This window comes from Melozone crissalis, unplaced genomic scaffold (genome assembly GCF_028551555.1).
Source record: "Melozone crissalis strain CALT ecotype California unplaced genomic scaffold, PUWL_Pcris_2 ptg000013l_1, whole genome shotgun sequence".
Classification (NCBI taxonomy): Eukaryota; Metazoa; Chordata; class Aves; order Passeriformes; family Passerellidae; genus Melozone; species Melozone crissalis.
Window position 1 is genome coordinate 35,361,998 of NW_026535791.1, and position 24,035 is coordinate 35,386,032.

Below are 24,035 nucleotides of genomic sequence, written 5' to 3' on the forward strand. Positions count from 1 at the left end.
GGCCTGAACTTCAGTCAGCTTAACTAAAATAGTTAGGATTGTCTCTATGCTCTGTAAAGTGTTCATCTGAATTACAGTTCACAAGTGTTCATTGCTGGTTGTGTAACAGGCAAAGGGATGTTGCAATAGTTGATCTCCAAGTCAAGCAAATAAAATAAATAATGTCTTTTTTGTAAGTCCTGGCACTTCTGACTTGAGCTGCTTCATGTTGAATTAATACAAGACCCAGGATTAGAATTTTAGTATTTTTGGCTACCAGCCACCTGATCAAACAAGTGGGCTGCTTCCTAGATATGGCAGTTCTGGCTTCTTCCCTTCTTCCTCATTTGAGCAATACTGGTTTCCTCAGTGTGACATGGGATCTGCTTAACATCTTAAAGTGGAATGTAGTTGAATGGCTCTTCTTAAAAATGTTATGGTGAGAGAAAGATTTCCCATTTGTATTTGCCATCAAAGAATGGATGATGTTTCATGGAAACCTGTCCTGTTTTCTCTTGTTTCTTGAATTTAGGGATTATAATTTTTTGTGACTCCACAATAGTTCGGAGGAGAGCCAAAAGCCTGATTCTGGTTTTAATGCTGTCTTTTTACGTAACGATGCCGACACTCCTAAACTCTACTGTGCATTGTCCAGTCTTAGTAGATATCTAGAATAAGTGTGCATATAAAAAATATTAATATGAGACATTGCTTTAAAGAGAAGAACACAAAGCTGGCACAGTACTCACTGATGAATGATACCTCTGTACTGAGGCATCACTTCTGGTCCTGTTTCCCTAGTTTGGAAAGCTGATGGGATGAGAAAAGCCTATCCACCACAGGAGAATCTCTTGCATGTTCTTTCTTTAAGATGTAGTTTATTCAAATGTGATTAACAAGCATGCTGACTGTCACATTATTTGCCTGTAAAATTATTTTATTTTTTATTTCATTCATGTTGGCATATTTTGGTGTAGGATCCTGTTTGTATTGGCTAGTGAGGAATAGGCTTAAATTAGCACGTGGTGCCTGAGAGCCAGCCTTGCTTTCCAGGGACAGGGAGGATATCCTGTGGGATACAGCACTGCAGCTAAAGGTGCTTGCAGAGAGGAGCCAGACCTGCTGCAGGTGGGGTGCCTGTCCTGTCTGCTCTGCTCCCTGCTCCCTTGGAGTGGGATGTGAGCCAGTGGCCATGTCTCTGTTGAGTTGGCACGTGCGAGGCAGGGGGCATTGTGCTGCTGTGCCGCTCTACACCTGATGAGGCAGATCAGAATGGATCCAGCCTGGGATTCAGCTGCAGTCTTGCTTTCCTCAGCAGGGAGTTTGGGGGAGCTCAAGAGAGAACTTCACAGGCGAGTCGAGGAAATGGCAAGTAGCTGGCATTTAAAGTGACAGTGGAGTGAGCCTGTGGGGTTGTGGCTGTCCTTTAGTGGGCAGCTTATCTTCTGTTTGGAGGCCTTGAATGCTATTTAAAGTGCAATCAATGGGGGGGAAAGGACATTTAAGAGCATAAGGATGAGGTTTAATTGAAAAACGGCAGCAAATTTCCACCATTTTTTGGACTAAAGCACCTGCCAGTGTCTTCTAAACATATGTCTGTGTCCTGAATGATTTGAAAGTGGAGTCCACTATGCAGCTGCAAACAAGAGGTATGACTTAGTGAGATTTGAATGCCTTTTCTTGGAATAAGGATAAGAGTTCAGTATCTGTCAGTCTTCGAATATCTGTATTTCCATTGTTTATGTTCAGGATACGTAACTTGATCTGGTTACAGAAGCGTTCCTATGAGTTACACTTATGCAGAGAATCCTTCCACTGGTTTTGTCTGTAAACATAGTGAAATGCAAAACTAGTTTCCTTTGCAAATATATCAACTGCTGAAGAAGCAGCAGCTTTTTGAAGGAACACAATTCTTGTCAGTAGTCTGAGGATGCATCTGTGTAGTGGGGCACATTGGTTAATCTGTGTTTTCAGATGTCCTGAGGCATCTGGAGATGGTTGTGTTTTGTTCCACATCATCTGACCCAGGTAAAATCATTGATTCAAAACTAGTAAGTCCAGGTTGAAAGAAATCGCTAAACTATTTTTTTTCTTATAGATCAGTTTATTTCCTGAACAAAAAGAAACATCATGAGAATCTGAGTCAAAGTAGTATGTGGTCAAGACACTGTTGAACTTGTGCTGTGGGATGTGAAGTTAGTGATGCTTATGGTTAACCCTGTCTAAGGGCAGAGCCTGTTTTTCTTTTTCTTCCAGCTTCCAGCCAGACCTTAAAATTTTGACATTTAACTCTTTGGGCCTGGTGTCTCCTGCAGGGTCATTGTTATTGTTTCTTTGTTAAAAAGTTTCTGGAATTTAAGACATGATTTTCTGTGAGAAAGCAACATGAGATTTTGTTTATGTGTAAATGGATAAAAGTTGTAGAAGCAACCTGCTTTGGGCCAACGGCTTAAAATTGTTTCCCTGGGGTTAGAGAGTTGACCTTGGTTTTCCTGAAAAAGAGCTCACATTTGGATGAGAAAGCAGCTTGTCCCTGAAGAGTGGCAGTATATGTGTGCTGGGTTTGAAAAGGGAGTTTTCAATGCATTGTGTTGGCATTGGAGTATCCAGCAGGTCATTTGTGGTGGCTGTAGATAGGTCCTGAAGGTTTTTCCCACCTGAGGTCATGTGTTTAACTGAATTTGGGCAGTAGTCTGTAAGTCAGCATGTTTCTCCTTGCTAGTGACCTAGAGAAGGTTCACCTTGCTTTCACAGCTTAGTGAGTCTCTGGGGTTTGAGGAGTGTTTTTGTTTTGTTTTTTTGGGTCCTTGTCTTTAAAACAGAGCATTGTTTACAAGTTATCAAACTTGTATAATAATAGGAATTATCAAACTTGTACTTGGCTAAGTATATTTAGTACATCTCTTCTGTCTGGGAAAGAAGAGCTTATATGCTTCAAACTGCACAGTCCCCTTTAAGTACAACTGGGGGTTTTCTAACTTTTTAATTCTTACGTTTCTGGTATATTTATAGAAGAAATATATGGATCATGTTGATAAATTTTGACAGTAGGAGCAACAAATTGAGCCCCAGTGTTGACATCTCTTACTGAAGATTTTAATGTGATGAATAATACAGAGTGTTTAAACCTCAAAAAGTGTAAAACTGTTTTAACACCTTCTGGGTGGACTTAGTGGTTCCTCTAGATATCTGTGGTGAGACTGTGTAAAAGACTGTGCTCCTTTACTGGATGTCATCACCTGCAGAGATGACTTTTGGAGATGGGGTTGCTCATTACTACGTGTTACCTACTGGAGCATGAGTATGTCATGTCCAGGAAGTCTCAGCTTCACCATTAGACAGATACTGCATAATCCATTGCCACATAATCTGGCTGATAAGTAAAACTGTACCAAAGCAACTCATATTTTGTAGATAGTAAGAGCTCCTATTTTCCAGCTGAAAGATCCAGCTGGTTCATAATAGGGCAGGGCTTTGTTTTTGCTTGCAGTTCTCAAATATGAGGCTGCCCTGTATTTCTCTGAGAACTTTTTCTCTGGGCTTCTAGTGTCTGTGTGCTTTGTCTTGTCTACTAATTAAAAGGATTTTTTTTTCCTTAACCATGACAAAGGCCTTCTAGTCCTATGCCTTGCTAGCTTTCTGTGAAAGGGAATTGATGCTTATCTTAAAAGGGATCCAAAGCTAAATAACTTTTACAAATACATGTCCATGAATTTCATTTCACTTAACCTACAAAAAACTGCATTTGTACGTGTGAATTTTTGATCAATTCCATTGATTCAACTGTGTGAGAGACTGAAAATAAACAATAATAGTTGTAAAAAGACAAAAATAATTTGCTCTTATGTTAAGTACTTCCTTCATCTTCAGTAAGAATATTTTGCAGCTCAGTTGTTTGTTTGTAAGTTTTGATAGTTTGTTTAGCTACAGTGGTGGGTGTTGTCTTGAGTTGGAATCATTAATGGTAATAACAACAAAGCAACTAAACAAAACCATAAGGCAAACAAAATCTTCTGCCAGGATAAGGGACACTCCGTGCTGAGGGCTTTATGCCAGTGAGGTACCATTGGTCTTGTCAGGACAGCTAACTTCAGCTGATATGTTGGGACACAATTAGAAATAGTGGGAAGAGGAGCAAAGTTTGCATTTGCAAAATCCACTGGTTTTCTCCAGATGGGTGGGTTTTGCAACACGCAAGGTCAGGGTTAACCATGATGTTAACAATGGCGTGTGACCTTGCAGGCATTTTATTGAGGATTATTGTTGTTATTGTTGTTTTAATTTCTTATATAAATTCCATTCATTTCCCTTATTTACTTCCCTGTTTACTCAAACTGCTGGAGTTTTTTCCCTGTAACCACAGTCTCTTCTGCTTTCCTTCTAAAATTTCCTCTTGTGCCTCTCTCTTCCAATGTTCACAGCCTTTCTCCACCTTTCTCCATTTGCTATGAAGTCTCTCCCTTCTTTTCAGTTTCACAACCAACCATTTCCTTTTCCTACCTTCCTCTCCCATTTTCTTCCTTCTCTTGAGCACTTTCCTCATGTGTTGAATTCTACTTTTCTTGACTTCTCCAAGAAGAATAATTTTATTCTCTGCTTTGTCTTTTCTCTCCCTCCTCCTCGTTTTGTGTCCCTCATGTTGAGGTTTTCAAGGTGGCATCTCTTCCTTCATCCTCCTGGTGCAGGTGATGGGCAGAGGAGGTATGACAGCTGCCTAGCATGTGGTTGTGAACGCATAGGTCATGTAAGTGGTAGAGATAAAGCACTCCAAATTGTTCTATCTTCACCATGTTTGAACTTGCCTCCTGCTGAAGGCATGGCCTCCTTCAGAAAGGAGACAGGACTCAGTTCTGTCTCCTGAGTTTTTACCAGTAGGAAGTCCTGAGGCATTTGATGACTCTTGAGAAATCACGTTGCATTGTTATGTTGGACAAGACATGGATTTTAGAGACAAACTTTTCATGCTTTCCTTTCTTTAGAAAATCTTCATGTAGTATGAGGGTAAGAAATAGGATGATACTGTGTTTCACTCTTCTACCCTGCACCCCCAAATGCTTTTTGGTGGGAATTCTTGCTGTAGTCTCACAAATCTTGTATGTGATTCTGCTGTGCACTTCTTTTTTAAAAACCATGGTTACTGCCATTTCTATACTGTGTGCTGTTTGCTTTGCTGCCACGTGCTGTGTCTGGTTTTTTTCAGTCTTAACACCTACTACTTGAGAAACAACTTTGTCAATTTTATGGTGTGCAGCCCTGCAGAGTATTACTGCTTGTGACTTTCAGCAGTGTGCAGTATAACATTTACCCTTTTCCCAAAATTTCCGTCTGTCTCCTACATCTATTACTGAAAACCGCTACTGACATTTCTGAATTGGAATGTGTGGCTCTAGGGAGAGTATTTCCTCTTTTACATTTAGCCAGCTAAATCATCAGCCCAACAAGCTATCAGCTCAACAAGCCCTTGTGGAGAGGCTCTTCTTGCATTTCCTCCTCTCTTTCCTTTTCATCACTTATGAGTATTTTCTCACCTCTTTGTATGCTTTTAGCTTAATCTCATTCTTCATTGATGCTGTCAGACAACATTGATGGAATATTTAATTTGAGGAGTTTGTAATTTATGTGCTCTACTATAATTGCATATAATTATTTCAAAATGTACTGATTCTCTTGCACCTTGTTGTTCTTCATGACCAAGTAAAGCTAAGTGTCGTCCAGACCCATCTTACTGCACTTTGGACTTGAAATTGAATTTTGAGCAATTAGCATTGCGTTGCCTTTATTCATGCTAGCAGTAGGAACTTTTGGTGGAAGTATTGGTCACATAGTAAAACACCTTTTGGTAGCATTGCTAAGTAGTAGAAAAGCTTTTTGATGCGAAGACCTAGAAGTCAGAACTGGGATCTGATCCTGAACTGGGTGTAAGTAATTTTTCCTTAACAAACAATACTGACTTCAGTTAAGGCCAGTGAATGCAAGCACAGAATGGTAATTGTTCTGACATGGAAAATCTGACAGTGATTTTAGAACTATTTTTATTGACGTATTTTAAAATCTCAGTTATTCCAGTCCTTCCCCTTTTCTTTTTTCATGCACAAAAATAATCCATCAACTGTTTCTGGCTGGTATTTGCAAAGTAAAAGTTGTGTTCCTTTGAAGCTAAATCGAAGAAAACATCGTATTCATGATTTCACTATCTATGTATAAAATTTAGTTAGTGGTTAAATATTTTTATAATATCTAACCCTTTGATTTTCAAATCTGTTTTTCTGTAAAATATCCTAGGTATTTTATAGTCCCCAAACAGTTTAAGTGCCATATTGGAATCTGATGTTTTGATTCTGAAGGATGTATTTGCAGAGGTACACAAAGGCTAATTAAATCAAAAGAATATTTAGATAAAGACTGCTTCATATTAGAAAGGACTCATTGGTGCACGGTGACTTGGTGGTTAAGCCCTTTCATGAAGCCCTTAGGGAACATCATCTGGGTTAATGGGAAAACTCACTATATTGTCTGCATTTGGAGGGGTTTTATTTCCTATAATTTTGGAATTATATTTTTTGGTTTCTTTTTTGTTGAGAAATAGAGGGAGACACAAAAAATCTGAGCAGAATACTACCATCCTGGTTTCTAAGGAAGAGCAAGTAATGAGTAACAATTTATAATGTAGTAACACAGTCTAAAGGGCCAAGTGATAAATTAATGGAAACGGGTTCTTGTATACAGTTTTGGAGACTAAGCACATTTGATTGAATTGTTTCACAACTAGTGTGCCTAATTATTGTGTCTGCCACATTCATCTATTTAAATCATTCCCAACTTTTGGATTGCTGCCTGGAATATTACTGCAGTACGTGTTTCCACTGGTTATTCCCCTATCACGTGTAACTTCACAAAGGAGGGTGATATTTTAAAATTTTTTTTTAAAGAGTGAACTTTGGCTGTATGTTTATAATATCTGATAAAAAGGGACTGTAGGTTTCATAATGTTGATTTGAATGAGTTGCACGTGAACTGATGCTGTATTTGTTTTGTCAGGTCAGTGACTTAAAAAGTGCCTTTGCCAAGTCACTTTTCCGAGCGAGGACTGCTACGCCCGTGTTCTCAAAATCCCGTCTTTGCCAGCCAGACATTGCCTTCACCTTACATCTGGCAGAAGATACCTCAGCTGTCTCCATTTGCCAATTAGTTGATGGGAAACTGAAAGCAGAAAAAGGATTATTATTATTATTATTATTCCTGGGACATGAACAAATGACTGCGTTGCTTTTCTCGTGTAATCAATACCGGCAAGCAACCATCAGAGGACTGCTGTTCTATCAAGGAGTGCCATTGCATTGATGGACCTTGGCTTTAAACCAGTGCATCCGTGATTACAATCAACAAACCCACGTGTTTTACAGACAGAAATGCGACTGAGCATGTGTTTTCCCAGCCTAAAGTCTACGAGCGGGACTTAATGATTGATGAGTGACTGCTTGCTGATAAACTTTCTCTGCTTGTTCTGCTTTGTGTGCGTTGGACGTCGTTAATCGTCCCCCACTGTTTGTTTTTTTTAACTTCATTTTCCATTAGAATTGAAGTTATTTTTTACTGACTTCCTTCCCCCCTCCTTCCTTTGTCATTAGTTTTGGAAATTTCTTCAGCATAATTCACCTGACAGCAACTTACAAGTTCAAAATCAGCTTCTCATCATGGCTTTGAATGTTGCTCCCGTAAGAGACACAAAATGGCTGACATTAGAAGTGTGCAGGCAGTTTCAGAGGGGAACTTGTTCACGCTCTGATGAAGAATGCAAATTTGCACACCCCCCTAAAAGTTGCCAGGTTGAAAATGGAAGAGTTATTGCCTGCTTTGATTCCTTAAAGGTAAGAAAAAGAAACCGCATGTGTAGTGAAAATGCTACTACATCGTAGTGAAAGTAAAATAGGAAAGGATGAGTGATTCGTTCCTGGTCAGATGTATATTGAAACAAATGTTGTTTATCATAATCTTTGTTTACTGAAGCTTTTAAGATTTCTTTCTAAGGTTTTCTTTTTTCAAATGTCACTATATTATTTACAAAAATTGCATGTGACTGTGGGATGCAGAATTGGTTGCAGCTGGTAGGACAATTGTATTCTCCCAAGTACATTTTATGAATTATAATTGTTTCCTGGTAAATGAAAATACACAGTGGCACAATACTCTGCCATTCCCAGAGTCCTAAAGAAACGAATCATATGGAAAGAGTGCAGATTTTTTCATTTAGATCAACATAAGTGAGAAAAGCCTATCCATTAGTTCAGATTTGACACAAGGGTTATTTACTCTTGGTATTGGGGACTCAGATAAATTAATATCATTGGTAGTTACATGTATGGATAGTGCAGATATGAGCATAAGTTTAGAAGGAGCAAAGGGATTTTCTTCTTTGGAGGATATTTAGCAATTATATTGTTAGGGCATCAGCTTCTTCGACTTCCCAATGACATCAGGCATGCTTTAGAAAACTATTTTTAAAAGTTCTGTGAAAACAGTTCATGTACTGCATAAAAGAAGATTAATGACCCCCTGGGAATTGAGGAGTACACAGTGTTTTCCATGATGATATATTTGTGTTCTCATGTCAACAGAAGGAGAAAGCTTATTTCATATAAATAATTAAAGGATAGAATTGAGAATTTCAAATTTTAATTTGAAGGTTTTACTTCTGGCTTTATCTTCTGGGCATGGGAGAATGTGTTGGTTTGCTGGTTTAGCTCTGAGGATCAAAAATTCAGTTAACAACAACTCTTTTACTGTGAAAACATCAGTCTGAAAGATAAGAAAACTCAGGGTGGTTTATTTCCATTATAACTTTTTTTTTTATGCAATGCAAGATATTGTGTTAGGCATCTGCCTTCTGTTTTTTCTCATTTTTTCTTTTCTTTTGAAGATTTAGACGACAGTATCTCAGGGGAGATATTTATGAGGGGGTTGTGTTCTGTAGATCTGTCCTGTAAGGCAGAAGAGCACCTTTGGAGTCATGGCAGTATGTCATAGAGGGCTATTAATGACCTTAATCCATGGATTACTGCACGATAAACTCTAACAGCTCCTTTGTAGATGTTCTTGTATATTGGTTGTCTGCCAATGGGATTTTTTTTTTTTAAATAAGCAGACTGCAGCAAGTGGGCAATACTCTGATTTTACAAAAAATAAGCAGTTCAGTGGAAGGGGGTTTTATGTACTATTTTTATGTGCTGCAAATCTCGGGTCTGTGGCTGGGAGGCTGGAGATAAGCAGCAGGACTCGGTCACCCCTGGGCTGGCAGGACAGTGGCTCTGCAGTGAGGGAGGTGCTGCTGCTGCATCATGCTGGCCAGAGCAGTGATGCACCTGTCCTTGATGCCTGAGGACAGCATCGCTCTCCCTGGCGCTACCAGCCACTCACAGTGGACTTGCCAGCTACTCAAGCTGGAGACTTTTGTTCGGGGATGGTTATTGTCTGCAAATAAAAACAGGAGTCACAGACTAAGCTAATAATACCATGAAGAGAAATCCTGAGGGATCACAGTGGATAATTTACTGACAAGCAGCATCATTGCTCAGTGGAGAGAAATCCAAAACCCTGTAAAAGAATGTAGTTAAAGCAAGTAGCTGTGTTTTCACCTAGTGTGGGAGGACATCTATCCTGAAGGGTCAGCCCGCTCCAGCCCAGCTCTGGTGGCTGAAGTGGTGCTGCTCTGTCCCACTGCCCATCATCACCCTCTCTCATGCACCTGTGCCTTCCATCTTGCATCTTCTAGTTGAGTCTGACGGGTTAAATTGCTAATTGGCAAAGATGGGATTATAGCAAGAATTGAGATTGTGGCCTGAAGCAGCACAGGTTTCTTCCTACCAACTCTGCTACAGATTGAGGGAAATCCAATAGTGGGATGACAATGCCTTCAACTGCAGCTCCTTGGGTCTGAGCATGAGTTGGAGTTGTGCATTCCCAAGTGTTACCTGATCCTGCTGTGCACAGGAAACTGTTTGGGACCTCTGTGGGTGCAGGGCCCTGGGCTGTGATGTCTGGTGTCCTCACAGTCATAATCTCAGTTATTCAGAAGACTGCCTGTAAATTGACATTTCCACAGCAAGAATGTGTGTGCCTGGTTAGGTCAGTTTGCTTATATTGCCAGCTGAGGGACTTGAGGTTAGTCACATAAACCCATTTGGTATGTAGCTTTTGGAAGTACTGGTGTTAATCATACAGTTTCAGAATAAGGCTTTGGCACTTAACAAGTGGGATGACTTTTCATGTAAATGAACAAGCAAAATAGTCTAGAATTATAGATAAAATCAGAATTTAATTTAAGAAAAACAAGAGCTATTTTCCTTGCTGAACATTGAACCACAGTTTAAATGCAGGCAATTATTTAGCATTTATTTACATAGCATCTAGAGCTCTGGAAACTTAGCCTTTTAACTGTCATGGTTTGGTATACCTGCTGTAAAAATAAATTATGCTGAGTCTCTGGATAAACATCTTTCTACTCAGAAAAGCCAATTTTATTTTTTTTTAGTCTGTTAGGTTACATTTAGGTGGTGCCTGGTAGTTACAGCTGCTCCCTTAGAAGTCAGTCAAACACAAGATACAGGACTCTGAGACAGACTTTCCTTTACCCACTGACTGATCAAAAGAGTCCCTGTTCTGGATAGGGACATATGCTCCCCTGCATGCCATCTTCTCTCCAGAGTTCCAGGGCAGACAAGGGAGCATGCTATCAGTGTCTGCCAGCTGGATCAGACTACCAGAGCACCAGCAGGAAGCTGCAGGAGAGAGTCCAGTGGAAGGTGACAAAGATGATGGAGAGACTGAAGCATCCCTGTCATAATAAAGTCTCAGAGAGCTGGCACTGTTCAGCCTGGAGAAGGCTCAGGGGATCCCCTCAAGGTATAAACACCTGCGGGGAGGGTGCAAAGAGGACAGAGCCAGGCTCAGCTCAGGGATGCCCAGTGACAGGGCTGGACACAGTCTGAAACACAAGAGCTGCCTCTCAACGTCAGGGAACACTTTTTCACTGTAAGCACTGGCCCAGGTTGCCCAGAGAGGTTGTGGTGTCTCCATCCTTGAAGATCCTCAAAAACTGTCTAAGATATAGTCCTTGGGCAGTTGTCTCTTGGTGACCCTGCTAGAGCAGGGGGTTAGACCAGGTGACAGCCCAAGAGGACCTCTTCAACTTCAACTATCCTGTGACTGTGGGACCAGAAGCACCTTCACACAGACTTTCCTGTAGTTTTAGGATTTTTCTCAGCTAGCAAAAGCTGCCTTTGGGACCAAAGGATGTAATCCCAGCCAGGGACACTTGCCTCTAAGCCCTACCATGCCTTCCTTTGTGCTCCCACTGCTGTCTTTGTGATTGTGCAGTGTACCAGACTGGAAACCGAAGTTGTTGCTGTAGTTGCTGCAGAAGAGAAAAGGGCTATGTGGCACCAGCAGAGCACTGGGTCCCTTCTGCCAGTGACAGTGCTGTGGCCTTAGGCTGCCCTTCTGGAGTAACATAATTGCATCATAATCCAAATTTTCCTGTATTAAAGAAGTATCTTTGTAGTTCCGGTGGTACCAAGTAAAAGGTCAACAAAATTTAATGGACCTTGTTTACTTTTAATTGAGAAGGCATTTTTGGCTCCCAATACCAATCCTTGCAATACTTGACTTTAATCCCAGCAAAAGTTGCAACAGCAACCCATTGGACTGATTACAGATTTGAGGAGCCAAAATGCTCACTGTGGAAGACTGTCTGGGCTCTGAATATCCTTCATCTGTGAGATGCTCCAGGCTAGACAGAAATAGCTAAAGACTAATGAGCCTGGGTCAGATTCAGGCCAGAAACCTGCTGGTTTCAAGCCAGCTTCTGCTGTATGGGCTTCTGAGAGGCAGCTCAGCATTTGTTTCTCCCTCTTTGGTGAAGGACAGAGTCTGCTGTGTTCTGAACAGGCCATTTGTGGGTTTTTAGGAGAATGCAGGTGTATCATCCCTCTGTGGTGGATGTAGCAGTTGGACAGATGTGTGCCCATTAGGTGGCCACAGCGTTGCTGTCAGCAATGAGGCTCCAGCCAGGAGAGGCCCCACATGACTGGGTCACCAGACAAACACACCCGAAACTGTATTGGGCAAGTGACCTTGGTGAGCTTAATGTGAGGATGAAAGTGTCTCTGGGCTAATCCGGGTCACTGTGCTTGAGGTGAACGAAGGGGACCTTTCCTGGCGGGGCCTGAGCCCTGGTGGTGGATGGGAGGATAAAGGGGCTGAGGAGGCACTGCCAGAGCCTTGTCTGCTGCCATAACCATCCTGAAACCTTTTTGGGGCCCGTACAGGCTCCCCTTTGGATGCCCTTGGAAGGCTCTGTGAAGTGACCTGTCTAACACAAAAGCTTGAATTTCAGAAACTGCTTCATTTATGATTTTGTACTTCTCCCTGGGTTGAAGTAGCTTAATTTAAAATTGAATAACATGCATGCATAACATTTAATATATCACATTTAGATCCCTCCAAGTTGGACACTATAAGCAAGTCTGTTTTCAAGGCTTTCTTGTCCTGGTAGTAGTAAAGAACAAAATCCTTTCAAAGGAATACTAGCATGTAATATAATGCATGAGGACAAGAACATACAACACTTTGCTGTATTTGATTTGGAATAATTAAAAAAAAACACATTAAAACAAATGGAGATGTTTAGGAGGGGGAAAAGGGGAAAGTTTGACAGATAAAAAAATAAAATCATGTGCATTTTGCTTAGAGTTAACTCTTCCGTTTGCAGGCATGTCTGAATTTTCAGTGCTGCTGTCATTTCTTGACCCAGATTTGTACCCTTTCTGCAGGTCAGCTGCCAGAAGGATATGTTGTCTAAGTTAACACAGGTAACAGAGATGGTATCTTGAAGATACTGTTGTTGCAAGTTTTATGGTGGTAACAAGGAAGCAAAGCTTCTTTAGGAGCTCCTGATAACTTTTTAGGTTTTTCATTAGTTCCTAAGCCCTTCAAACTCTTCTATTTATTGAGCCATCAGACTGTTGTGAACTGGTCATCTGCATTTTCATGAAAGCCTTTTAAGAATACATCTATCTGGTCTAATTTGGCACCACTGAATAAAAAGTAACTGAAAGCTGTGCACTTGCTTACCAAATTAAAAGGTTGCTGGAGGAAAAAAAAAAAAAAAGAAATTTTAGGAACATCCACTATGTTGAAAAATTTGGAACTGAAAACAATCTTCTTAAGATGGCCCCAGCTTTATTCAGAAAAGGGGGAAAAAAGGCTTTGTAAAGTGGGCAGTGTGTTTGTACGAGAATGAGCTCAGAGTTGGGAGGCAGTAGGTACGTCATTTGTCTTCCTGTAATTCTTTTGTGGGTCTCTGAATGTTTTACAAATGTCAGGGACTCAGGATCATTTCACAATTTGAAATAAGTGGTACCTGCTCACATTTGGCAGGTGGAGCACTCTGAACAGACTATAGATGAGTATGGAAAGGGGATTAGCTAGTTTTGTCTATACTAGAAAGCATTTAAATGAGTGTTTATAGTGTCCTAGCTGGCTGAATTTTTGTCCATCACTTGGTTATGTGGTGTGACAGAGTTCAAAGACAAGGTGAGTTCAAGGACTGTGCCCACAGCTGGTGGGAAAAAAATGACTGAAATGGGCAAAGTAATTTCTCTTGGGCAACAGAGTGGCTTATACCTCCTGGGCCCATGAATTCTGCCTGCTTTGCTTCACAGTGACCCAGTTTCAGCAGGATGTTAGGGAATAGGCTGCCCTTTTCAGTAGTTGTGGGCTCTGGGGATGTGGAACTTGCAGGGTGTAACTTTTCAGATGGAGGATACAGAATCCAGGTCTCATTTTTCCTGCAGAACAGCTTCCTTTTTCACCCACCTCTGTTTTTTCTTGTAAAACGTCCAATAATCTCTAGGTAGTCTGAGAACACTACCTGGCAGAAGCTTTCATGTGTCTGAGTTACTGCAAAGTGTGGGCTTGAAGAGAAAGTGCCAGTCAAGGCCAGTTTTAGATAACTATTAACTCTGTGGAATTAATTGTGACTGAATTAACGCTGTGGGCTCCCTCTGTGTTCAGAATATCAGTGGCCACCCTCGGCCCAACCAAGCCCCATTTAGCCCCGTGACCCAGTCATGGCCAGTAGTGGGTGTCTTGGAGGTGGTGTGTAAACATGCAGTGGCTTCCTGGAGTGCTCTGCTGGCTCCTAGAGATGTGATTCCCAGGGACGTTGAGAGCCAGACATGTATGCTTGTACCTAATAGCTCTCAGTCACCATCTTTCCATTGGATTTGTCCTGTTCTTTAACTATGTTCACATTCAGCATGCACAGCAACCTCCTCCACAACTTTGTTATGTACAGCGTGGAAGACAGCTTCTGTTCTTTTCAAACCTCCCCATCCCATGGATGCCCCCAGTTCTTGTACTGCAAAACAGAAGAGATTCTCCTCTGAATTGTCCTAAGGGTGAAACTGGGTGGGTTTTTTTCCACTGACTTCACTCTGGAAGGGGCATGTTTCTCCCTGGTGACTTCAAAGGAAGCCTTATGAGAGAAGGTTTTAAATCTGCTTTGTGAAAATGCTGTTCTCAGGACAGGTACAATTCCCAAAGGCCTTGCTTTTTCAGGCTATGGCAATTTTTGCACTCAGAATAAAGTGCTGCATGGAATTATGCCATTCTATTTCCTGAGACTGTATTTCATCTTCTACCAAATCCATGCAACTGTGAACAGCTGCTAAAAAGAGGTGGTTACATCCAGGCCTATCACAGCTAGCTCCCCATTTTTATCTCTGTTCAGGTGGTCCTGCAGCCATGCAACTGGAGTTGATCCAAAGGAAAGGGAAAAACTACATTAAATATAAGTTGAAACTACACATTTGGGCAGCACCATCTTGCATAAACTAAGGTAAAAGGGATTTAAAAATGGATAAGCTTTTTTTGAAGACCTCTCCTTTATCTCTGAGCTTAGGGACTCTTAGTATTCCTTGTTTGTTTAATCACCTGTTCTTGTTTGTTTTCTGATAAAAACTCTCCATGTTCCCCTGTAGTCCTCAGCAGGCACAAGTTCCTTTAATACTTCCTTTTTCCTGTTTGTCTCCCTCATATCTCTTCATGCAGCTGTTTCCATGCCAGCTCTTCTGGCTTCAAAGGGTTAAAAGGAAGGTAAAATTAAAAACCAAGTAGCTGAACTGCTGGGCTGACGTACTTAAAAATTCATGAGCTTGACTTAAATTGGTAAAGAGAGAAACTGCAATAAGCCTTTAGCTGTTGTATTACATGGTGTTTAGCTTTTTAATTTTTTTTTAATCTTATTTTTTTAAAGGCTGTTGATCTCTGCAGAGGGCACCATGTTCTTTGCTAGGGTTTGTCTCTTTGCTGAGAGGAACATTTTTGATTTATCTCAGAAGAAAGTCTGGAGGCACAGCTCATCCCAACCACCTGTGGTGCTTAACCTGCAGGAGCCCTGGTGAGCTGCTGGAGCTAAGCCAAGGGCTGGCCTCTGTGGTAGAGGGCCACTAGCCATCAAGGCAGCTCGGTGGAGCAAGTCTTAAGGCAGAGACAGGGTTAGCAGGTTCAGACCAAGGCTGTGAAGAGCAGAGAAGTTGAAACAGTTGAAGTTCATTACACAGCCTGCTACAAAAGCTGTGTCTCCTTCAAGGCCCTGTTTTGTTTCTTCTTTTGTCTTTCTCAGCAGCAGCACCAAGAGCACAAAGCCATCCTGGCTGTCACTGCTATCACCTGTCACCACCTGAGCTGCCAGATTTGAAAACTGCACACCTTGTTGTAACTTAAGTTCCATTTTCAAAGAAGAATGCACTTGGATACTGAGTTACCCAGGCCTTCCTTCTCTCTGAAGTCACAGACAAAGTGGCTTCCCAGTGGTGCGGTTCAGCAGCAAAGCTCTCTGTGGTCAGAGCAGGCGCTTTTCACCAGCAGATGTGTCACTACTGCCTGTCATCCTCTGGCCTGTCAGGGCCACCTGATGAGAGCACGGGGGTGTTACCAGTGCAGTTTCCAGATGTGGGCTAGGGAGTGTTACCAGTGCTGTTTCCACTGCTGGTTTCAGTGTGTTAGAGCTGCCTGAGCAGGTCACCTGGCCTGGGGATGAGGATGAGCACAAGAAGCAGAAATGGTTGAAAAAAAACCCAGTTAAAGAACAGTCACTGAGGGAGGTAGTACAAATCTGTCATCCTGTTCACTGAAGTGTGTTATCCTGAAGGACCAAAGGAGTATGTAGCAGTTCCTGGGCAGTGGTCTTGCTGGGTTGAGCTAACTCTTGCAGCTTCCTGCTTCCAGAAGAGACTTGCAAAGAACGTTTCCAGGTGCTGTGCCATACCCCTTCACATCAGATGCAGCTGCGACTCGGTTATCAGTCTAAATCTTATTAGGTGAAGAAGAGCAGCAAGGCAGATTAGTTATGGCCACAGGAAACCTTGGATGAAAGGGCATGGTGTTTGCCAGATATTCTTCAGATTTTCAGGCACTCCGGGGTGTTTCATATACCCATCAATTCACTCTGTAGATTTTGTTGCTGCACAGATCCATGCTCCCCTAAGCCTTATAATAACCAGTTTGTGGGTGTAGTGAAGGCAAAATTCAATCAGAGTCTCTGACTCATCCCATCACTAGGATTTTGAACACAAGAGCAATTGCTCACTGCCCACTCCTCCCCCACGCTCCCTATTAACTCAGGTCACTCACTGTTCCCACAGGCTTGCTCTCTCCAGGTCTCCCCACCTACTCCTTTATTTTTCTGGCAGGTGGCTCCTCTTTCATTCCAGGTGCTTTTTATTTTTTTTCCCTTGGCCTTGTGTACGTAGCTTTCGCTCAGCTCGGGCGTCAGCTGTTCTTCCCAAGCTGTTATACTTCGACTGCATCATAAAATACAAAAGACAGGGTTGTGCTTGTCTGATGGAAAAGCCTAGCAGAAACAAGACCTGTATTCCTATTAGTCCAATTCATCCCCAGCACTGGAAAGATATTTAAAAATCTAAAAAATCAATACAAGAGGAATTGGGGAGTTTATCTGCAAGTCTGTTTGACAACTGTGCCCTCTCCCAACTTACCTCCTCATATGAGGACTGGCACCTTTTTTAGAGGAGATCAACTTAATTGGAAACCTATTGCAATAAAAGGAAAACTGTTGTGGTTTTAGAGATTTTGGAACATCACTGAAAGCCCCTGGTGAAGTATGAGTCCCACAACTGAAATGCAAAAGGCAATTAGAAGTATCCCTTTTCTATGACCTTGATGTTTGTCTTGTGGCTGTGGGCATGGTGTGCCACCCACTATTAGATTCCTGCAAGGTCTTGACCACAATAAAGAAGAAATTAATAATGGTGAAAATAAACTGTCTTCTCCTCTGCTTTGTTAATGAATTGTGTTACAGGGGGATGTGAGCAGTGCCTCCAGAGTCAGAAGGCTCTAATGCTTGGAAAGATCAAATCATCAAGCAGTAAAGACAAAGAAGTGGGGAATCAGTGGAATACTGCATATGAGAAGCATATGAGGGCTGTAGCAGCTGTGGTGCAAACCCTGGTGGCTCAGTGGCCCCAGGGAGGTGTCCTGCTCCCTGTGTGCTGCTGTCACCCTGCAGGCTCACACACTGCTCCACAGCCCGGCACTGGTGCCATGCTCCTGACTGACCTGGTGCAGTCACTGCACTGTAGATCTTCCCTTTCTCTTGAGGTGTTACAAGTTCTCAGCCCTTGGTTCCTTGCAGGACTTCTTGGCTTGAACGAGAGGAGATCTGCAGTGTGCAGTGTCATGGCAGCCGCAGGGATGGCCTGGCCTAGCAGCCCACCAGGTGTGCTGCTGCCACCTCACCTGCATGTCCAGTAGGCCAGACAACTTTTAAACTTTGTAAAAACCCAGTTTATTTACTCTAGTTTGAAATTCAGTTTGGGCCCTGAACATTCCACAGTGAAGCTGTGCCTCTGACTGAATGGGTTTGTTTGCCATCTTAGATGTTGTCAGGAGAGGAGCTTACCCAGTGCACGCTGGTGGCGCCTGTACAGATACACTGTGGCCATAAGAAATGCCCAGCTGTGATTCAAAGCCAGCTGAGCTGCTGGGACCTTCTCTGTTGGTTCTCAGTGAGCCAAAAAAATAAAATTCAGCATGTCAGACATTGAACCAAGCCCCACTGGCTGTTATCAAACAGGCCCCTGGCCTTCAGCCCCAGCTGGGTAAAATGCACAATGTAAGCCAACTTTTTAAGCTAGATATAGCATGTGAAGATCAGGAGATGTATCATGATTGTTTGAGGGTTATTTCAAGGATCATTTTCTAGATTAGGCCATCACTTTAAAATTAATATATATTTATTTGCTGGGGATAGGATGTGAGTCTTTGGGCTTGATTGAGCTGCCCGATCAGAGGCATCTGATTCTGTTTGAGATGCCCTGGATACTCCTGATGGCTTTTCAGTTGTTTGTCAGAGAAGTGTCTCACCTGTCTTGGCACCATGCAACATTCCAGGATATCCCAGGATGCTCCAAGTGGTCCTGCTGACTTCTCTGTGGTAACAGACTGAAGCCCTTCTTGAGAGGCAGTGTTAGCTCTTTTACGAACTGGAAACTTGATGTGAACTCTTTGGGTAAAAAGGTGGACCGTGCATTTGCCATAGTGATGACCTGGCTAAGAAAAAAGCTGGGATATAGGCCAGACTCAGGAAAACCTGTCTTCTGTAGCAGAAGAATGCCCTTGTGGAGACCAGGAAGGGGATGAACTAATGAGTAATTTAGAATTCACCCTTAGTAACATGAACAGCAAATGTAATTTCATTGGTTTGAAATGGCTGTGACCCATGTAACTGGGCTCATTTTTGCTACCTATGAGAATGGTAAATCTATGAAAAAGAAAACCTCTCTAGGAATGTTATGGCAGTGAACTCAGCCTGTTAAAAATAAAAAGATGGACAACATTTTGCAAATTTAAATTAAATACCAACCATTACTACTGCTTTATGAAGATTTTAAAGCTAGAAATCAACCAGAATATGCATTTGAAAAAACATGAAATTTACAACGAGGAAGTCTTGTTCCTCTGAAGTATAATTCTCCCTTACTTCATTTGCGGATGTGAACATATGAACATCTGTCAAGTGCAATCAAATATGCATGTAGTTTGTTGATTTCAGATACAAAAGAGAGAAGAATATTTCCTTTTCCAACAGTATCTTAATGGTAATTTTCCTAAACTAGTGGATAATAATGGATGCCATGAAAATGCAGGCTATTCCCTGCATGCGTTTGGCCTCACATTGTTCTTCAAAGCACTGGTCATACCATATGTGTCAGCATCACTAAAAATGCAGGCATGGGATTTGCATGTGCAGAGTTGGAGGTGTGTGGATATTGCAGTGGAGATACTGTAAGCATCTTATCATGTGAGTAAATTAGTGTTGGTATGAAGGAATATGAGGGTGATTGTGTGCTTCATGCTGAACATGTTCATGCTGTTGAAATTCCAGCCTGCCACAGTTCTTGGTTTAAATCAATATAAATATTAATTTGCTGCAAAACTCTCATTCCTTCAGTGAGAGCTGTGTTAACTGATTAGTATGCATGAACCAGTTTGTGTTTGAAGTGCAGCAAATGTCTATGAGTCTCCTTCTTTAATTGAACCTTCTGGCTATAATTGTTTTTAGCCTGGATTCTTAGCCTGGAGGAAATGAGGCTTACACAGTCAGTCTGCTTCTCTTTCCCTCCTCCCCTGCTAACTTGTAAACCCACTGGCCAGTTTCAGTCAAATTTGACAGAAAGCATAGTCTCAAGGACAGTGAGGTTCATACAAGTTTTTGAAATACAGGTAGCCTAATTCTAGAGTGGAGAAGGAGAGAGATTCATAAGCCCTCCCACCTGGAAGAGGTTCTAAGAGCATGCAGACAAGGGGAAATCCTTGAAATTCAGTTAGCCACAAAGAAGCTGGGGTTTGGAATCTGCAATCAAACCTGTAAAGCCCTGCCTTCATTCAAGCTGATGTTTGCAGCACAACCCACTTAATGATAGTAATGATGTTGGGCAGACATGTGGCAAAGGACTGCCTACAGCCATTCCCCCTTACCTTTAGCCTCTGCTTGCTTCTTGAGCCTAGTTTTCATGATATTTTCCATATTCAGTCTTTTCAAATAGCAGATTTATCTTACTGAGTCATTGGTATTCTTACCATGACTTTTTTTTCTTCAGGGAAAAAGGAAATTTCCACTAGGAATGCAGATTTTGGTCTTGTAGGTGTGCAAGGCAGTGAAAGGCTGCTGGATGATAGGTGGGGAAGGTGACATCCCTCACTGACACTGGCTGTTGTGTAGACAGCACCACAGAAATTCTGCAGGCAGTAAGAGAGAGCAGGAGAAGATGTAACACTAGAGTCTGTGGGGAGTGCTCATCTGGAAGGAGGAGGTTTGCAGGTATCATCCCTGCTGCTAGGCTTCTGGAGGCATTTTTTCTTTAGACAGTCACTTGAAGGAAAAGAAATGGAATCCTGTCCTGGAAATAAAGGTGACTGTTTTATGTAAGAACCATATGCTGTTTTGTCCTAAGCTCATAGCGTCTCATTTTGGTTTTGGGGCAGCAGCCCTCTAGGGTTGCTCCTGTATCCTGCAGGAGTAAGCTGGTCTTCTGCATCACTCAGGGCTGGTGTAAGAGATGGTTACTCTTACTTTCTTCACCTAGCCTTGATATTGTTGCAGTATAGTTGAAATCCTCTACTGTTGGACCTGTAGACAGTGTTTTAAATGAGTACTGTTATTAAAAATCCCATTTATCCAGCTTTCCTAAAGTACCAACAGTACTATAAGCAGGTTTTCCCTTATCAGATACTTCAGTATGCCAGCTGTTACAATATATGTAATGTGTTTAACGAGCAAGGGAGTTTATTATTAGGTAATTAAATAAGGCTGTTCTTTCTAATTAGTTATTTGCCTTTCAGTCCTGGATGTTGCAAAAAGATCCACTGTGATTTGTGTCAGCTGTATCTTGGTGTGCTTTGATTTGCTATAAGGCAGCTGTGCATCTCAGCAATGCATGTGAGAATCAGGGGTGTGAAAGTAGCCAGCGAGTTTTTAATGTAAAATGAGAAATGTTATCACTGGCTAATTAAGTAGCAACTGAAGGTTAATTAATTCATAATATATCTGTATACGTGGCCAAATTCTATTTAGTGGATCAACTTACTAATACAGATGTGGAAATATCAAATGAAAAAGTAGTGCAATAAGTTAATAAATGTGTAGCGTCTTTAGAAGCCATAAAGAAATGGTAGCAAATTGATTTTTAGTTCAGTTCAACAGAAGTTAATTAACTGCTTATACCTAACAGGTTGTGTTGTTTCCAGCATCCTTGGGATCCCAAGCGGATTTATGGCTTGAAATGAGATGTGGTTAGAGCGGTTCAAAGGAAGAGAGGTTGACACTGGTGAGGTAGCAGGGCCTAGCAGTAGACTCTGGAGCTCTGTGCATACCAGCAGAAGGCCACAGAGAGGACAGCACAGTTTGGAAAACTGTGTTGGTTTTTCAGTGAAATTCCACAGAACACAGCAGGCACAGAGAAGGGGGAGAGCTGCAGACAGATGCGCTGCTGTTGCGTGTGACACAAGGCAACCTTCTCTCTAAACTCATTGTTTCCTGGCATGATGAAAAACCCACCAGGTACAGAGAGCATGGGAATACTGGGGTTGTTATGAGGATGTTTAGATGGTAGTGCATGTTCTCAGGTTTGGCTGTTTTGTTCAGTCTGGCTTGGAGAGCAGCATTACCATATGGAAAAAAATTACTGTGCAACTATAGGCAAAGAAAATGAAAAAAAAGCCCTCAAGTGATCCGAACGGAAGGCTGAAACTTTCTGATATGTTATCTGCAGGATCATTATTAAAATTCAGTTTGATTTTTTTTTTTAATTTTGCATTTCTTATGTGCACACTGTGTCTAATTAAAAACCTAGTTTAAATAGATAACCATAATTTATCAGTATAAATACAGCAACTTTAGCATGCTTTCCCTTCCTCAAAGAATGTGGAGAGGATGTGCTTCAATTTGATGTGATTACAATTTCCTAAAGGTGATACTTTTTTCTGTTCTATGTTTAAGGTTCCATTTGTCTGATGATGAAGCGCAAACCTCTTGAAAATCTGTGCAACCTTTACAGTATTTGTAAATCTTAGTTATAATTGGCAATGACTGGCTTTCTCTCATATTAATCTTAAAATTTATGAGTAGTAAATGAGAAGATATCCATCTTATATTTCAACACACCTCTCTTGCAAAACACCTGAATCTGCCTGTTTTGAGCTGAAATAGTCAGTCTTCAGTCTACAAGTCATAATAAGCACTTGCGTCATGGATAACCTTGGGTATTAGAAGATGTTTTTTAAGTGATGGTTTTTGACATTATGTTCTCTGTTATTTGAAGCAAATTGTTTAACAACACTGCCCTGTTGTTTTCTCCTTTGTGAAAAGGATGCAGCTTAGGGGGGGGTTGGTTTGTTTTTTATCTTTTGCTTACCCTCTCTTTTTCTTTCAGAAGTAGGCAAAATTACTAAGCTGTTCAAGGTTAGTAAGGAGAGTCAAACCTTTCTATTAAGCGTGCTAACATAACTGGGGAAAAAACAGACCAACTTTTGTATTTACATGTCTTTCTTTGGGTAATATTTATAGATCATCTTGGAAACAGAGAGCGTGCCTGTCAGTACTCACTTGTTAAAAAAATGAGAGTATTTTAAAATATCCGGAAAAAGCTGCATCTCTGACACAAATTATTATGCACCTAGGAGTCCATGAATGCATAGCTCAAATATATACATACAGATACACAGATGAAATGTTTAGTGCATGCCTCTCCTCAGCCTGTGTTTAACTCAGTCAAAAAACCCCTCCACACTCTGTTTCTGTGTTTGTAAGACAGGCTTTCCTTTCCCTGAGTCACCTGGCCCATGCCTGCTTCAGGTCTAACCCAGATGATTCCTGCTTTTCTAAGTATTAGGAAATGAAAGTGCTGGTATACCTGCATGTTCACTTTATCATAGTGACCCTTAGTGTTCAGGCACATTTCCAGTAAGCCTTAGGTAAGGAGGTAGGCCCGCATAGCAAATTGGTGCGCTGGTATGTCAGAGGCACAGGGCTAGTGTGAGTGCCAGGAAATTTTTTCTTAGTAGGTGCATTAATTGGTCGTATCGGAATCGTGGGTAGGAAGCATGGATTCATAGGACTCCTGCTGATAGGAGCAGGACTTTTGTGGCTAGGATGACCGGGCATAGCTCTTGAGGGGGGTTGAGAAAGCTTGGGTTAAAGAACAGAATCATGGTTAGCGTGTTCATGAGTATGATATTGGCATACTTGGCCAGAAAAAAGAGTGCAAAAGGGCCTGCTGCGTATTCTACGTTGAATCCGGATACTAGTTCAGATTCTCCTTCTGTTAGATCGAAAGAGGCGTGGTTAGTCTCAGTGAGTGCAGAGACATATCATATCATAGCAAGGGGTCAGCAAGAGAAGATGAGGTACAGGGGTTCTTGGGCGACTGCGAGAGTGTTAAGGGTGTAGTTACCACTGAGGAGGACGATGGAGAGGAGGATAATAGCCAGGGTGACCTCATGATTTGGACATTGGTGACCAGAGCCATGTGTGGCACTGCGAGTAGAGTTGCCACAGGACAGGAAGAAGCCTTGCTGCCCTTCCCCAGCAGTCATGGTTTGATGCATCCCTGGGGCTGTGATTGCCTTTTCCATGGTGTGTCACTCCTGTGTCTCTATTGTCAGGCAGCAGCTGATCAAAGCATCCATGATGTTCTCTTCTGCCATGGCCAGCTCCCTCTCCAGGTTATAGCTGCACGCCTTCCAGTCTGTGTCTGCACTTAAGGGTGGGGCTCATTTCACATCCTAGAAATGCTCTCCTCTTTCATGCTGATTCTTGCTCTCTGGATTTCAAGTTCATCATCTTCTGTCATACACTGATGCTTCTGTCTTCCCATTCCCAAATAAGCAAGAGTCATCACCACATTTCATTAGCTTAGCTGAAGCTTCTGAGAAACACAGATCTAAAAAACATGGATCTGGTGTCCTGGAGATATGAA

At 41.8% G+C, this 24,035-nt stretch overlaps 1 protein-coding gene across 9 annotated transcripts in view; it reads left to right on the forward strand.

Annotated features, from left to right (window-relative positions):
• The window catches only part of MBNL2 (muscleblind like splicing regulator 2), a 106,812-nt gene that overhangs the window by 29,863 nt on the left and 52,914 nt on the right, over window positions 1-24,035 (forward strand). For 8 of the 9 annotated variants that reach the window (XM_054272222.1, XM_054272221.1, XM_054272224.1 and 5 more), the window contains exon 2: window positions 7,018-7,847. In XM_054272222.1, coding sequence (XP_054128197.1) covers window positions 7,674-7,847 — 174 coding nt within the window. In that variant the 5' untranslated portion in view covers window positions 7,018-7,673. The remainder of the gene's footprint in view (window positions 1-7,017; window positions 7,848-24,035) is intronic. The other variant, XM_054272223.1, reaches the window with a different exon arrangement.